Source organism: Podarcis gaigeae (genome assembly GCF_964106915.1).
Source record: "Podarcis gaigeae genome assembly, chromosome: 1".
In the NCBI taxonomy this organism is placed as follows: Eukaryota; Metazoa; Chordata; class Lepidosauria; order Squamata; family Lacertidae; genus Podarcis; species Podarcis gaigeae.
Genome location: NC_139678.1, coordinates 105,359,773 through 105,377,879, shown reverse-complemented (window position 1 = coordinate 105,377,879; position 18,107 = coordinate 105,359,773). Strand labels below are relative to the sequence as shown.

The following is an 18,107-nucleotide window of genomic DNA, read 5'->3' as shown; positions in this document are numbered from 1 at the left end:
TGCCACTGTAAGCATTCAATACCATATGTAGTTAATACAAAACTCTGCCCCATTCACATACAAATATATACAGAGTTCTCCTAACTGAGAAGAGCCTTTACCCTCCAAAAAGGGAAGGAAGAAATGCAGAATTTTGGCAAATTTTATGAAGGCTCCTTTTGCATATTGCTTCTTCCTATGCGTTATTCCTTCATCGGCCCATGTCCCTTAATATGAAGGATACTGATGCAATGGTTTGAAGGTCTGAACAAACCCAACGAACACACAACAGAAATGTCACTAGAGCCAGGGGAGCAAAGTAAAAATGGGTATTAGAAATAAGACAACTCAAATCCCTGCTCTATCATGAAACTGTGTGTCCTTGAGTCGGTCACTTTCCCAGTCTCAAGCTTAACATATGCCACAGGGCTGTTGCACAGATAAAATGGGTGTGAAATCTTAAGCTGCCCTAATCTCCTTGGAAGAAAGTCAGAATAAAATGTATGTGCTTTACAATGAAAAAAATGAAGTATGTGCAATTAACCCAATATTGAAAGACCATGATTGTGAAAAAAGGAACACTGTTGGGTCTCAAAAGAGGAAGAAAATATTTTAGGCAACTAAGCATGATGGTCTGCTGATCAACAGTTATATTGCACTTGCCTCCGATCACATTAGCTTTAAATAATAATAATAATAATAATAAATTTTATTTCTATCCCACCCTCCCCAGCCAAAGCCAGGCTCAGAGCGGCTAACAACAGTAAAATGATAAAACATTCTAAAATCATTTCATTATAAAATTAATTCCAATTAGATTAATGGCAACCACTGGGCCAGAGTTCTGTGAGGATTGCCAAAGGAGGGGGTCAGGCTGTGCCCTGGCCAAAGGCCTGGTGGAACAGCTCTGTCTTGCAGGCCCTGCGGAAAGATGTCAACTCCCGCAGGGCCCTAGTCTCTGTTACTAGTACTTAGTAGTCAAATTTATATTCCGCCTTTCCATGAACAACACCCAGGGCAGCTAGTTGCTATTTCCACGTGGACATCAGCAAATCTTGTAGGAGCCCTGACCTCAAAATCAAGCACACACAGAGTCCTGGAGAAGTCACAAGAACCTAAGAAGATCCTGCTGGATCCAGCCATTGGCCCATCTAGCCCAGCATCCTGTTTTCACAGTGGCCAACCGGATGCCTGTGGGAAACACACAAGCAGGACCTGAGCACAAGAGTTCTCTCCCTTTCTGTGGTCTCCAGCAACTGGCATTCGGAAGCATTGCTGTCTCCAGCTGTGGAAGCAAAGCATAGCTATCATGGCCAGTAGCCATGGATTAGCTTTCTCCTCCATGAATTTATCGATTCATCTAAGTTGGTGGTCATGACTCATGTGAGAGTGAGCTACTCAATAATCTATGGCCTTTTAAAAGTGGGGAGACCGCTATTATTATTTTTCTGTGATTTTTCTTAAAATTACTATGCTATGTAAATTATGTTTTCAAAATTGTACACCAGCCTGGGAACTTCAGATGAAGGGCACTACAGTGGTACCTTGGGTTAATAACTTAATTCGTTCCAGAGGTCTGTTCTTAACCTGAAACTGTCCTTAACCTGAAGCACCACTTTAGTTAACGGGGCCTCCTGTTGCCACTGTGGTGCCGCTGCACGATTTCTGTTCTTATCCTGAAGCAAAGTTCTTAACCCGAGGTAATATTTCTGGGTTAGCAGAGTCTGTAACCTGAAGCACATGTAACCTGAAGCGTATGTAACCCAAGGTACCACTATATATAAATTGAATAAATAATACTAATAACAGTTTAACTATGTGTTGCATGAAGCTCTATTGGACAAACTTTAAATATCAAAGTACTTTTACAGTCTTTGGCCACAGTTCTTCAGCTTCTCATGTTTCAATTTATACTTTGAAAAAGGCCTAAACTAGCCCTCAGAGGCACAATCAGCAGTGCTATGCTAGACGTGCGTACATTTTGGTTCAATTGTCACAACCGCTGCTTGGATGATAACCCTGACACCTCCAAAGCAAAAACCAGCATCTTGTTTATCCAACAACAGCACCCAAGTGACCCTTTAAAAAGCGAAAAGGACCCGGCCACCATAAAGACCATAATGTTACCTCAAGACTCCCTTCTCACTCACAGAGCAGATGTTTTACTATTAACCTCCCCTAAATGAAAGCAAAAGTCTGTAAAACTAATTTCATCCTCTTACTTAACGATGGATAAAAGCAATCTTACACAAAGGCTTGTGTGTCAGGGTCTGGTGGGGGGGGGGGAGGGTTACATATTTTAAGATACTGCTTTCACAGGAGTGTTAACAGAAAAATCAATAATGCCTTGTAAAAATATCCCGAAAGAACAGAGAAGAGATCTGAGAAATCAATGTTGTTCTGCCAGCATGTTTAACCCACCAGAATGAAGTGCTAATCACAGAAATAAGATACCATATTACATTTATAAATTAATGAAACTAGAAAAAAGCAGCATGTGTGACACTATAATTAAACAGCTGGAACACATCCAAGCCTGTGTAAGTTGATAACCCTGCCACTGTCTTTGGCAGCAAAAAGGCAGGTCTGCAGTGAGTTGATACGGCCGGCACAATTGTTAATTCTCTAACAGACAATCTATAAACACGACTAATTACACATGTGGAAAAACAGTGTGCAACCCAGGTTGGTTACTTTCAAAAGAATTAAACGCTCAAGAAAACTACTTCGGCAGAACTGCCCTGCAAAAAATCCTGTCTTAATCAATTCTCCAAGCTGCAGCTTAGTGTAACCAACCACCTTGCCTGACAAACCACAGCTTTTTATTAATTTCTGCACGAGGGACCTAATGATAGGGGTTCCCCCCCCCTCCAGTAGACCATTTTTCTTTAATGGCTACAACAATAACAGAACTATCAATTACCCATTTCAAGGAAGAACAAACAAGCAATCTAGAATTTTCAGTCTGTGGAGAGGAGGTTGCTGAATATGAATATTCAGCCTCTGTCAACACGTACAAAGGGCAACTTAGAGTTCATGCCTTTTTATAGAATCATTTTAAAAGGACTAGATGATTCAGGGGCTTGGTAATGAAAATCTGAAGCTTCTTGTGTATCTCAATACTCAAATCAGATTCCAGTTGGCTGATTATCAGAAGACTCTTCAATGTCCTATAACAGGAATAACCAATATGGTGCCCATTAGATGTTGTGAACTATCAGACTGGGTCAATAGTCAGGGACAATGGGGATTGTATCCAAAATATCTGGATGGCACCATATTGGCTATCTCTGACCTATATTAAACAAACAGTGTGCCATTTTAGCTTCCCGGTGTTCCCCTTGTTGAGATGGGTGGCGGGGATGATCTAGTTTTAGATCATTCTAAGGAAGCTGAATACAGCAGAAAGTTGTTGCTGGCGGATTTGTAATTATTTTTTTAAAAAATCAAGCTATGCAGGGTGAAAATGAATCACAGCTAAAGTAGAGACTTCCTATTTCTCTAATGCCTAAGGATCTATTGAAAGCTAGCAGCTACACTCACCTCTTACAAATCCTACCACTTAATGTGGATTAAATACTCTTCTTTGAAGGTATAAATACAATTACTAGAATTCCACACATTGATAAAATTGCTGAATATCTCCTATTTTTATGTTGGGTTTCCAAATCCTGAATATTTATAATGAGACCTCTGGGTACAGGGCGGTATATAAATTCAATATAAATTCAATCAATAAGAAATGATGATAATGATGATGATGGGGTTTTTTGTCTTCTTGCTGATGTTGCTATACAAAAACCCCCAGCAGTTGCTTTCAATGCATCCCTAACTATATGGTGAGCTTGCACATCTGGGGTGATATTGAAATGCATTATACTATACTATTATATAATATAATCAGTGTCTGATTTATCATTTAAAATACTAATTAGAAATTTCTAATTTATGTTTGTGATTGTGCCAGGCCATGAACTGTAGTTTGTGCTGGAATAATTGACTTAACCTTTCTTACATACCCTATTCCTCTAAAGGTACATCGAGCAAAAGTCACATGTCTCTGAATAACTTTCCCGGGCATGTGAAAACAGGTATGTGACCATCATATGATGTGGTGCCATAGTCAGGGAGAGGGGGGGAATTAGATCTAACAAATCCATATTCAGATCATTAGACAAAACTGCTTCATACTTTTTACACAACAGCTAAGCAACACTGATGCTTGCTGCAGTACAAAGGGCAGGTGTACATCTTTAGCATTTAGGGAGGCACACCTGCCCTTTGCATTGTGTGTGAAAACACCAAAGGAACGAAGCAATCAGCTTCAGTCATGGAGCTCCATAAGTGATCCTATTTTTCAGCCTAACCTACTTTACTGAAACTGTTCCAATGATGCTCCACTGCGACTCAGAGTTCATCTAACTGGATGGGTTGGATATCACCACTGTAGGACATACTCACCAAATTCCAGCATTTCATTTCCACCCAACTTGTTTATTTAAAGTCTGTTCCTACATCCCGCAACTGTGTGCATACGATATATACCTGCAACTCAAGATAACATCTCAGGCACCTATAGCCACGAAAGCTTTTGCTATAATCCATTAGCCGGAATTTAAAGTTTATGAAAAGAACATGGTTTATAGACCCATAAGTATTCTTGGAGCTAATTTTACCGAAAATTACCTTCAACATCGCAACTAAGATAGTTGCGCACTTCCGTCAAAATGAAATTGATATCTTCTTCTGTAGGAATTGGATGACTTGTGACTTCGGTTGCAGTATCCGTGGTACCAGCAATAGTCATCTTTTGCCATGGCAAGAAGAAAATCACTCTGCCATCACTAGTGGATGGGTCAAGGAGTCCCATATTATCGGGGCTGGAATAAAGCAAATTTGTGGGTTTTTAAAAAAAAATCACATATCCCTTAAAACATTCAGAGCAAAAAGAAAAAAGGCAGAAATAAAATACTAAGAAGCACTTGTTTAGGAGACATATGAATAACACTGGGGACACTTGTTGCAGAACTCACAGAACTTATACAGAGCACAACTAGGGTTCAAAGGAAAGCTTTTGGAAAGCTCACAAGCAGTTTCCCGTTTCCCTTCCAGCATCTGTTATTCTGAGAAAGGAAGAGTGTTAAGTGGCCACATGAGGCACAACCATGCAAATAAGAGAGAAAGTTATATGTGCAGTCGTATTATGTTCACAATCTCTAAAAAACAGGAATATCCTTTTAAATATGTTTTCACAATGGCCTGTATTCTCTGGCTCAACTTGCTGTCTTTGGGTATCTGCTCTCTATATTAGTTTGCAGCACAGCTGAAGTGACCTAATCTCATGGAAAGATGTTGTTGTTTGGTAGTAGGGAACGTAAAAGGCCAGGCAATAGTGTTTTTATCTTAGATTTTAAAAGTGGGGGGGGGGGGTTTAGTGTGTGTGTGTGTGTGTGTGTGTGTGTGTCAGCCTTTAACCTGGCAGCTGGTCCATGTGATTAGTTGGATAGGGATTTTAAGCCCCACACTTTAAGGAGGCAGAAACAGCCGCTAGAGACTGTAATGAAGCGGACAATGGGGAGGAACAGCCAAACACATTGGAGTGTGGTGCAATGGTTGGAGCGCTGAACTTTGGAGACCAGGATTCAAATTGGCACATAGGCATGAAGCTCACTGGGTGACCTTGAGCCTGCCGCCATCTTTCAGTCTAACCTACCTCACAGGGTTGCCGTGAGGATAAACTGGAGGGGGGAGAACCATGCATGCTACCTTGAGCTCCTTGGAGGAAAAGTGAGATATAATAATAATAATAATAATAATAATAATAATAATAGCTGGCATCTGAGTAAGATAGACCTGTTTTAATGCAAAGTATAGTAACTCAAGCAGGTTGTTGTGAATTAGCTTCTAAGCTTGATAATAATAAAATACCCATATAGTTACATCCAAACAGAAACTCATTCACTCTCATACATGACTGTGCACATGTTTTTTCCTGCAGATATTTTCCTGTTGAAGGAAAAATGTCATATGTGAAGTGCCCCTCCAAGAGAAGATGACAATTACATACACCTGAAGTGTAAGTTCTACAACTAAGAAGTCTTTGAGATGATATTTATATACAGCTTAAGAATACATTTGGAGAAGCAGAGCTTAAAAAGTAGGTGTCAACATGGACTTGTAAGGTAAACCATGGCAGACAAGTAATTACTTTTCAAAATGAATTCAGTATTGATTTAGAGAGGCAGGAAAACTTAGAAATTTAATATACAGACTCAGAATCTTCAAAAAACTTTCAGTAAGTTTTCAAATAAGGTTTCTAAATTGGCATAAAATAAGCAGAACTACAGAGAGGCTGAGTGTATTCTTTGCAAAGATTGCTGGGAGATCATTTACGTTCTTTTTTAATATCATGGAATCGCTAGAAGAACCTAAATTAGGAAAAATGGTAAATGATTTCAAATCCCACTCTCTTGCCCATTTCTATCACTGCCTGTTCGATCTTCTTTCAGTAATTATTCTAACAAATAACAGAAAATTCCAGAATACAATCAGGGTGAGATTCTAGCATACAGTAATACTATTTAACATTTATAAAGCATTTCAGGACATTCACAGAGCTTCACCTACATCACAGAACAATGTCGTAAAATAGAGTACTTTTATTAACTCCATGTTCCAGGTGGGACTGAAGGTCTATGACAGAGAATGACTTACCTTAACCCACCTGGCGAAAATTATTTTTACACTTTCTGAACCACACCTACATCTAGATATGGATTCCAGGATGGTGCACACTGAAACACAAATATCCAGTTCAAAGTACTGGTTTTGACCTATACAGCCTTAAGCGGCTCAGGCCTGCAATACATCAAGGGCCACCTCTCTGCTTATGAACCTACCTGGACCCTGCAATCATCTTTTGAGGCCCTTCTTCATGTGCCTCCTCCACAAGAGGTCCAAAAGGTGGTAACATGACAATAGGCCTTTTCTGCAGTGGCTCCCTGTTTGTGGCATGCGCCTCCCTGGGAGGCTCAATTGGCGCTTCATTGCGTATCTTTAGGCACCAGGCAAAAACATTCCTTTTCTCCCAGGCCTTTGGTTAATAATTAAATTATCCATGGCCTTTTAAACAGTGGTGGTAGTGGGGTTATTGTTAAGGTTTGTTATTATGCTATATATTGTTGTGTTTTCATATTGTAAACTGATATATATATTGTTGTGTTTTCATATTGTAAACAGATATATATAAAGACTTCAGATATACAGTCGTACCTTGGAAGTCGAATGGAATCCATTCCGGAAGTCCGTACGACTTCCAAAATGTTTGGAAACCAAAGCGTGGCTTCTGATTAGCTGCAGGAAGCTTCTGCAGCCAATCAGAAGCCATGGAAGCCTCATCCGACGTTCAGCTTCCAAAAATAGCTGCTTTAGCTACGGTGTTGGATAGTTTACATCTTTTTGAATGTTACATCCAATGATGTAACTGCTGCAGGCAGAATCTATGTTAACACTGTTCTCAAAGAAGATAGGAATGCCCATCTTCGGATCAGGGATCTGTTTTTACATCTTCTAAGAGGCAGAACCAGAGCCACTGCTGCAGCCGAAACTACAGGAGACATCAACTGGATTAAGGGTTGAAATTTATATGAGATTAGTCACACTAACATCATCAGAGTGTGAGAAAGTCATGCAGGAGGTACTTATATGAGGACATGTATCTGAAGAACAGAATTAATGAGAGCAGAGGGACACAGGGACTATTAATGAAGAATATAAAAATGTAAGAACCTACTGGGAAACGCTTGCATTGTATTAACATTAAATTAATTAAATCTTATCTACATTTACACATAAAAAGCCTTTAAACTATTTACCATTTTCCCAAGATCATGTCAAAGTACTTTCCCAAAGAGACCAGTAGCTGTAATGAAATAACACACATTTTCCTGCTAAACAGGATTTAGTTGGCACTGGGGGCAAAAACCTGTTGCTCAATTAATACACACGTTTGTTTGTTTATTTCTGCATGGTGTGTATTATTTCTTATACAGACAAATTCCTCTGCTTAACTATGTTTAGGATGAGATCAATCTACTTTTCACTCAGCAGCAGAGCAAATGATCTGCACAGGCAGGAGTTGTCGCTGAAACAAAGTCAGTTGCCTATTGAGAGATGCTGAGGAATAAGGCAAAGGGAGAGACTGAACCTGAGCTTATTATACAGTATATAAACCAGATTGCACACACAATCCTGGGCTCCATCTAAGACTGAAGGTGTAATAGCTCAGAGTAGCCAGCATTGCAAAAGAATAAAGGCCAAAATATTTGTTTTTCAGCTGCTCCCGCCTTCCATCTCTACTGAATGCTTTTGAGTGTACTCGTTTTGTTCATTATAGTAGGCAGATGATGTGGGCTGTAGCCGTAGCAACCATGCAAATAGCTGCGAGTAATTGCCCCAGCTGTCCAGTTTTAAGCATGTATTAACTGCAGAGTGTAATAAAGATATCCTTGTCTGAGAGTTCTGTCATTTTATAGGTGAATAATGGATGCCCTAGACAAGACAGAACCTCTGAGCTGGATTGAGTACGGGGATCCCGCTACCAAAACAAGGATACCATCAAGCAGGATTAGCCAACATGGTGCCCTCTGGTTTAGTGGACTACAAATGCCATCTTCCCTGACCATAGAGCCATGCTGGCTAGGGCTCATGGGAGTTGTAGTCCAAAACACCTGGACGGCACCATGTTGGCTACCCGCTGGAACACAAATCCCGCACCACTTGAGGGCTGCAGCAATCCAACAAAGCTGTGAGTTAGCAGCCAGCTTCTGTACCTGCTGTGCTCTGGCAAGGCCACGTAAAGTGATACACAGAGGAAACAAGCCCTATGGCTCCTTGGTAAAGGTGGGCTCAGATGCCACACACCTTACTCAGCTGTTTTAACTATGTGTTCTCTTCCAGTTAGCCATACTGCAGATGAAATGCAGGAAGAGACGATGCAATGGTTCAATGGGATTTTCGAGCCTAAAGCAAGAGACCCAAGTGGAAGAAGAGGAGCACCGTTCTGCAGATGATGCACATGAGTTTGTGCAGGGCTATAACAAGAAGGTTCTACAGCAGTTCTCATGCTTCTTCTTGGGCTCTTATGCGTACACAACCTTGAAAGTGGAAGAACGTATTTTGGATTCCCCACCGCCACACACTTTCCATGAATGATGTTCTAGCGCCGCTTCCCATGAGCTGAAGATCCCCTTGTCCACATGTGGAGGGCAGTGGCGTCGCAACGGGGGTGCGGGGGGGCGTCACCCCAGGTGCCATGTCTGGGGGGGTGACAAGGCACCCCGCGGGGGCTCGCCCCGCCACGGCGGAGCGAGCAGCCATCGTGCCGCTGCAACTACATGTGGAGGATCCTCAATTTGTGGCTGCAGCCGCAAGCAGAGAATCCCGGCACCATCCGTATGGTGCTGGAGCGGCGCTGCGGGCAAACCGCTATGTACAGTGCATGTGTGGTATCACATTGTATGTATGGCACATGCATCATAAGTAGCGACGCCACACATGCACCCTATATAGCGACGCCCCACCCCGGGTGTCACAATGCCTTTGTTTGCCCCTTGTGGAGGGACATCTTTGAATCCACTACTATTAATACTTAGCATTTATGTAGAACATCTCAAGTATTCAAAGCACTTCTTTAGGTCAGTCACTTAACGCAGGCCTGGAGTCAACTTGCTTAAGACTACCTTTTAGCTGTTATGCCGTAAACACTTTATGAATAAGCTCACATATCCATGTTAGTTTTCCTCACACGAAACTCAGGGAAGCTAGCCTGGTGCCTTCAATACATATCTTTCGGCACCGTCAAAAACATTCCTCTTCTCCCAGGTTTATTAAACAATTGATGGCCTTTTAAACTCGGGTGGGAATTGTTATTGCTTGTTACTATGTTACGGATTTTTTGTGTTTTTATATTGTAAACCACCCTATGATCCTCAGATGAAATGTAACAACCAAATAAATGATACTCAGGGCAAGGGGGGTGGTCCGCGCCACGTGTCACCACTGAGTGGGGTGACAAAATACCAGGTGGGACTCACCGCGGGGCCTGCAGCTCACCAGAGCCACACATCTCTCCTGGGAGTGATGCGGTGGCTTGGGCTCCCACATGCTCTGCGCTGCCCCTAACAGCTCACCCGCTGCCTCCCCCTCAGCTGGAGGGCGACTGAGTGGGAGGAGACAGGCAGACTCCTTGGAGGTCCCGCGGAGCGTCCCGCCCCTGGGTATAGGGCATGAGCGCCGCCCCAGGCACCCAATCAGCTTTCTCCGCCGCTGACTCAGGGAGGAGCAGGAGGACACAGCAGTGGTTAGAGGTAAAAGAACGACTGAGGCATGGCCAAAGAAAGAAAGAAATCCCTGCAAAAAGTTGCCCACTTTCTGTTCTCCCAAAGGCGGTTGCTGCCAGTCGCACAAATGAAATGCTCCAGTATTTAAGTGGGAATCAGGGGTGAAGTAGATTAGGCAGGGGAGAAAGCATCTTCCTTACCCACTTTAGTTTGAACCAGTCAAGCCTTCCCTTTGATATGAAAGCATTCCACTTCCAGAGGCAGATTTTGGCATGGCAACACACAAGCAATGCTCTTTTGAGCATTCAATAGGTGACAGAGTTACGGGGAGGGCTGTACCATGTGTCCTCAGTAAGAGCATTTTCCCCCTCTGAGGTAAACCAAAAATGGGGAGGGGGGAGAGAGAAGGGGAAATAAAAGCTTGCATTCACCCTGCACTATTAACAGCAGCAAGTCTCTCTCTCTCTCTACAACTTTATTTTCTACACTGGACACACTTCTTCCGATTGTTATAAATGATCCAGCTTTTGAATATCGTTACCTGTAATAGCCAGGCATCACAATATGAACGCCTGCGCTTGGCTGACAGATGTTTGGTACTTTCTGCTCATCCATTTTCCGCACGGAGTCTGTGAAAGGTCCTGTAGCATTGATAACACATTTGGCTCTGACATCAAATTCCTGCCCTGTGAAAGAAAACAGCATCAATCACATACTCCATTTGTTTCCCTGTTCACTGACTCTCTGGATTATTAATTTATCTATGAAGTTAACCTATTGTGAAGTGTGTGTATTTATCTACACACACATGCACATAACACAGAGAGAGAGAGAGAGAGCACACCGCAGAAGCTTAGTATTGTTACCAAAAAGCAGAAAATAATTTTGAGGATAATTTTAATAAAAAGAAAAGAAAAAAATGAGAGAGAGAAAAATCCTCTCAGATAAAATCTAGAGTGGCAGAAGATTCCCCTCTCCCGATTTTACTTTTATTTATCGAGTTCTCTGTTTAATGGCATTCTTAAACCCTGAAATTTGTTAGATGGTACTATGACTGAATGCACACCACACGGTTATTTTACGACGTCAGCTTTTCTTGACAGAAGGGCTTGGATGTAAAGCGTGGCTTAGCTTGCCAAAGCACCAGGATTTGAAGGAAAACCTGACATAAGTTAAAGATGATTGGCATTAATGACATGCCACTGCACTTTGGAAATATGCCTCTTTTGTCAGTTAAGTGATATTTACAAACTCCAGCCTCCCGCTGCACTCCCCCTCCTTAACTTCTTCTTTCTAACATAAGGGGAAATAAATAAATAAAGATTTCTGTCCCCTTAAACAGAAAGGGAAATGGGGGGGGGGGACCACAGCATCTGTGGACAGCTGTGCTTCATCCAGGAAAACAACTGTGTCCTCTAAACCACATGCATTAAGGGAAGTGGAAGAATGCCAGTGGAATGCCAGAATCCACCGAACCATAGGAGACAAGGGTTAGAAACGCCATATCTGAAAAGTACAGCTGAAACAAGGTGCCTTGTGAGTGTGTGGGCCAACGCAAAGTACCTGCTGTTAGGTAATAGGAAGCAAAGGGGCTCTATAAATACCACAGAGGAGCGAAGGCTGCTTACCTGTTAGAACATCCCTGCACCTTGCACCGCAGACGCGGCTGGCCCCGCTCTTTGGATCCGTCTTCTTCAGCAAGCGCACCACTTCAGTGTAATTGGCTGTGGCAGCCCCATACCTGGCAGCGGTGAGGGCAATGGCAAGGTTCATTCGTGCATCGTTGTGTTGTCCTGCAGCAGGGGGCAGAATCAAGGGAAGGACATGAGTCACCTCAAGCCACTGACTTGTGGTATGGAAGTGTGTCAGAACGGATCTGTCACATCTGTCCCTGTCACACCGAATCTATGTGATGGCTGGTCAGGTCTACCAAGAATTGTTTAGAGTAATGTCTTCTCTTGGCAAGGGAGGGCATTCATCTCAATTGTTCTAAACAGCGTATTTGTACGATTGTTATTTTTTAAACAATTGCAAATTGCTGGGATTACTGTCCAAGCAATGTATTTTTTTATACGATGCAAAACGAGCGATTTGCATTTGTTCGGTCAAGGACCTGACATGAAAACAAACCACACACTTTCTGTTTTGGAAGGAGGAGGATTCTATAACCAACCTCTGCCCCCCTCTCCAAATTGGGCATTAATACAGCATCTTTGAAAAATTTGTTTTTTGACGGCCCCACTGGTGTTAATTAACAATCTCTAATAGCACACACACACTGCATGACATTAATTTTTTTTTTTAAAAAAAGGAAGCAAGCAATGATCTTTCAGGGATTCCACTGCTAAGCCTTTGCTGCCAGTGAAAAAGACATTCATTTTATGCACATTTTAAGTTCGCAACTAATAGCATTCACAGTGTTGGGGGTATGTGTGTGTGTGTGTGTGTGTGTGTGTATAATAAAATCTTGTTGAACACACACAAAGAAAAAAAGAACCCAAGGAGTTTTAGTTAACAGATCACTCTTAACATATATCTCATTAAAGATTTATTACAGAATCTTCCTAGTTGAGGAGGAGAGAGGGGGGGAAATCAACATGGAAGAGAGAGCATTGGCAGGGGGAAGGGAGGGGGGAGAGCAAGAAGAATGGAAATGATTAATTACTTTAAAATAGTGGCATCACCTGAGACTTTCTATTTATTATTGCCACTGAAGTTAAAACCCTGGATGTTGGCTGGGAGCAATTATTCTGCGTAGCAAGGGCCAAGCTCTGTGTGCCCAGAATAATTAATTACAAAGGGCTGGAGTTCCGACGGCAGAGTTCAGCATGCCCACGAGTTGGGATCGGTTCTATCAAGATAATACTGATAAAAAAACGGGGGGGGGGTGAATGAATGGTAATGGATACTGCTGTTGATTTATGTTGCCAGCATACCAAGCGTTCAGTATAAATGATTTATGTAAAGTTCGGCCCCTTCCGATTCTGCCAGAGCAACACCCAGCCGCTATGCGAGCAATCTGTTTCGAAAACCAAAAGGGCAAAAACGTAGAAGGAGGATCAATGGCTCCCAGAACTCTTATATGGCTTCAAAATTTCTCATTCCAATGTGGAAGAAGTCCACCGAGGAAAGCTTAAGCAAGCTAAATAGGGCCTAGGGAAAACAAAACCCCAAAGCATACAAAAAAAATCAAGGGAGCTGGGAACAATAGCTTTTGTTTAAAAAACAGAAGGTTTTGATTTTATTTTGATATTGTTCCATTACATGTATATATAAAAAAATTGCTTGTCACTTCAGCTGCCTGGAGACAGTGAGATTAAGATCAGAAACTATAAATAAATTAAATAAAAATGGCAACCTCCCCAACACTAAGAAAGGGAGCTAATAGGCCACACGATTAATGGAATAGGATGAGGTTATGCAGAAAGTATCCAGAAGCAGATTTTAGCATGCAAGTTTAGTTTTTTAAAGGAGCTAAAATTCTCCCTTTGGATGTATAGCCTCTGAACCAGGCATCCTCAAACAGCTCTCCAGATGTTTTGGGACTACAATTCCCATCATCTCTGACCACTGGTCCTGTTAGCTAGGGATGATGGGGGTTGTAGTCCCAAAAGATCTGGAGGGCCAAGTTTGGGGGTGCCTGATCCGAACAATTAGAAATCTGCATGAAGAGCTGCTCTTTAGTTGTTTGAAAGCCAAAATATACACACAACTACAAACAAGCCTTCTAACATTCAGAAGGATTTCCAAAATAGGTGGAGGACATTTCAGCAATGGTAAATTACAGCAACTACTACAGTTATATTCTCACTGGTGAAATGCTATTTAACAAGGACCTGTAACCCACTTACTGGAAATACAGCTTTTAAAAATAGCAAGACATGCTCATTGAATAAAGAGTCTTGCGGGTTTCTTACTATGGTTCTGTTTAGGTAAAAGGGCAGCAAGGTTTCTCAAAAGAGACAGCAGATGCAACTGGGAAAGGGATAAATCAAAGGGGTTCCCCACCCCACCCCACAGCTTGGATCCCCTTTGCGTTTCATAACCAGTCTTTGGGCTTGGATTGTTATGGCATTTGGATCACTGTGGTTACAAACAAGGAACTCTGCTCTCCTCTCCTGCCATAAGAAGACTTTTCTTCAAACTGCCAATCTCAGCGAGATTTGTTAAAACAAAAGTTATTGTAACAAAAGTTACCAACCATCCCAAATTCAGCAGTGCTACGAAAATCAAGGGTGATTTTGGCATAGCCATACCATAGCAGAGTGCATAAAGACATGACCTAGATCCATGTCTCGCCATGGAAGGTCACACAGGGAAAACATGAATTGTGTGCATCCATCCCTTAAAGGTGCTGTAATCTTTGCTAGTTACACCAAATAGAACCAGGAGACCTGTAAAACTGGGCCCAAAGTCTTACAGGTGTTCTTCAAACTCCAACATGACCCTACTTTATTCTTCCAAGAATCCCTCTCACACGCCAGAATTCGAGTAAGTTCTGGCATCAAATAACTGAAGGAGTTAATAATCCATTCATATATTTTATTTGTATTCCGCAACAGCGGCTTACAACAAAGAAAACAACACACTTGGAAACCAAACGGTACAAAAATAATTACCTAATAACAGAGCAAAACAGCACAATAACTAACCAAAAATTGTAACATTTCATGACTATGCATATAAGATGATTACTTAAACAACACCCAATAACAAAAATAACAAGGGACCTTTACAATTTCACCTTGGTCCTAGAAAAACCCATCCCATGAAGTTGCTCACAGTCCCTCTCCTGCAACAACTTGCAAGGCTTCAGAGTGCAGCCAGTGGCTTAAAACACTCTTCCCATGATGTTTTTCCTTTCTCCTCTGAATGGTGTCCACTACAGAACTGGGCAAGTAGCAGCTGAAAATTCATTACTGGTGGCAAATCTGCGGGAGTATCTATTCTGGGGGCAACAGCTGCAAAACTGCTTTCAGCAACATTTGTGGTTTACTTTCCCCTTTCACTGGTGCCCTCTGGAGGTCTGGCTGGCCAGCAAAGTCCTAGCTGGTTCTGCAGAAGCCTTTCCTCTTAGGAGCACTGCCCTGTTACAGACAGAAGCCTCTTCTATCTCTGTTCATGGATGATTAAGTTGACAGACAGAAGGAGGAAAGACTGGTTTCCTCCTCTGGAAAGACAAGTCAGTTAAAAGGAAATAGAAGAGGGGGAGCATGGAAGGGTTTCTGATGGGAGACAGGGAGAATTCTGCTCAGAAACATTTAAGCCGCAAATCGCAAGGCAATCATAACAAGGCATTAAATCGCCACCAGTCATGTGCACACTTCTTCTGATACAAGCTAAGATACATATATGGTGGAATTGTTTAAACATCAAACAATTTTGGGAAACAATATATAACGAAATGAAAAAAATGTTCAGATATTCATTTAGGAAAACACCAGAAGGTTTTCTATTGGGAATAGTACCAGGAAGTCTAAAGGAAGAAAACAAGGCATTATATTTATACGCAACAGTAGCCACAAGGCTACTGATTGCGAAAAATTGGAATAGTGGTATTATACCAACAAAAATAGAGTGGCTTGCCAAATTATTGGAGTACTACAATATATCCAAAACAATGGGAGAAATTGGAAGGATCTCAAAAGAGAAGATAGACAGGGACTGGAAGGTGTTTAAAGGATACTTGCAAAACCATACTGAAAAATCAGAACTCCTATTAGAATAAACAAGTTCCGTTTTAAATACTGGAATACTAAATAAGATGGATAACAATGTGTAATAGAAAAAGAAGCATGAAATTAGGTTAAACGTGTGTGAAAGAAAGTAATAGAAGTGGAAAGAAATTACAATTGAGTAGACTGGAAGTCTAACACAGAGGTGGGGTGAGGGGTGGTGGATGGTGATGGGAAAAGGAATTATCTGTGGGATTGAGTGTAGGTATGTTTGAACATTTTTAAGGATTGTATGAAAAGTATGTTTGTATATTTGAAATATGTGTGTATTAATGCTGAATTATTTTAACAATAAAAACTGTAAAAAAATTTTTTTAAAAGATACAAGCTTAGAACACAGGTTTTATGCATTGAGGCAGTGGTGGGGAACCTCCAGCCCTAAACGGCCCTGCCAGGCCTCTCCATTTGGCTCCTGAGGCCTTTTTGGCCAGGCCAGGCCCACCGGTCCTACACCCAACATCACATATGGCGCCAGGTGCAAGGCAGATAAAGAAGCAGTTGGGGTTTGCAGGCTCTGTCAACAGCGCTTTGCAAGCTCCAGCATTGGAGATGGCAAAGTGCTGTGCGCAAGACTTTGAAAGCACTATCAGCTAGCTTAACGTTAAGCCAGGATGGCAGAAGTGGGCCCCACCCACCTGTCAAACTTGGCCTGCAGGGGTGGAGAAGATAAGGATCCTGCACACTGGCTCAGATCCAGTTCCCCACCCCTATGCTGAGGTGATGTGATACACTGCTCCAAGTCCCCACACATGAAGAACGCCGAGTGCCCAAGTATTACAATAGCCAATGCTTCTCTCTGTTGATGAGGCCAAGCAAGTCTGATCCTCCCTTTCATCTCTCTTGTTCACTGCTATCTGTGTAAAGCAGGTGCCCTGTCATGTCAACCAGAATAACTTAGGGTGCCATTTCAGCACAGGAAGGGCAAAAGATGCTATCACAGAAGACAAGAGATTTTCCTCAAGGTATGAAGGCCAGCACACATATATGTATCTTAACATTATAGGCCAAAGCAGTACAAGCCTAAAACAGGCACCCAAGATTCTGAATGTGGTTTTGATATCAATAACTGACAGATACATGGGCACAAGAGACAGAGCATTTACAGTGGTGGCCCCATGCCTATGGAATTCCCTTCCTAGGTTGGTATGTATGGCCCATCAATGTTTACTTTTAAACAGGCACTGAAGGCTTTGCTTATTATTCTGTACTGCTTTTAATGGGAGATTTATGCTGGTGATTTCCAGTCACTAGTCTTTTGTGGGGGGGTTTTGTTGTTGTTGCCTGCTTTTACGCTTGTTTTAGGTCTGTCAATACTGTTTTTATCTGCTGCCGTGGTGATTTTCAGATGTATTAATGGGGCTTCAGCCATTCCTTTAATTATTTTATGACTTGCAATGTCATCAATCACTGCTATTTATCCTAAAGTGTTGAGAACCTTATGAGGGACAACCCTGAACAGAAGCCTACAAATACAGGAAGGAAAAGTAAATAAATAAAAGCAGCACTATACTCCAGGAGCATTTGTTATGCTTGTGTTTTTAGGCTACATAATAATGCTAACATGTCCAGAGAGACAGATAGGATGGCCAGTTAGAGAGGACAGCAAAAGGGTTTAGATATTTGCAATGTATACCTGACTGACAGCCCTATTTAATTGTTCTTGAAATAGATAATCTGCAACCTCAGAGTGTTGGGCCTGCCCTAGACCTGACAGATGTGGTTCGCTGTGGAAAGGATTCCCTGAGGGAAGTTTAAAAAGCATAGGGCTTATAACAGTTGGTCCTGCTGTTTACTTGGAAGTAGAACTCACTGTAGGTAAGCATGCATAAGGTTGCAGCCTCAGTATGTAGATCCAAATTATGTAGATTCAAAATATGTGGCTACAAATTCAAGTTCTTCTCAGAGGGGAACAAGAGAGGGGAGCCATGGCATCACCCTGCCCACAGTTCCCCTTAATATTCAATGCTTGGCTATAATGTGCTCCCTCTGTAGGATGACCCTTAAGGTTGGTTCAGAAACTGCAAAATTGGGCAGCCAGGATACTGAGCAGACT

The 18,107-nt window shown here is 42.0% G+C and overlaps 1 protein-coding gene across 3 annotated transcripts in view; it reads right to left on the bottom strand.

The window, feature by feature from the left end:
- The window catches only part of GPD2 (glycerol-3-phosphate dehydrogenase 2), an 84,096-nt gene that overhangs the window by 19,484 nt on the left and 46,505 nt on the right, over positions 1–18,107 (bottom strand). For all 3 annotated transcript variants that reach the window (XM_083708034.1, XM_083708033.1, XM_083708035.1), the window contains 3 exons: positions 11,948–12,112; positions 10,861–11,005; positions 4,666–4,859 (listed from right to left, as the gene is read on the bottom strand). In XM_083708034.1, coding sequence (XP_083564160.1) covers positions 4,666–4,859; positions 10,861–11,005; positions 11,948–12,112 — 504 coding nt within the window. The remainder of the gene's footprint in view (positions 1–4,665; positions 4,860–10,860; positions 11,006–11,947; positions 12,113–18,107) is intronic.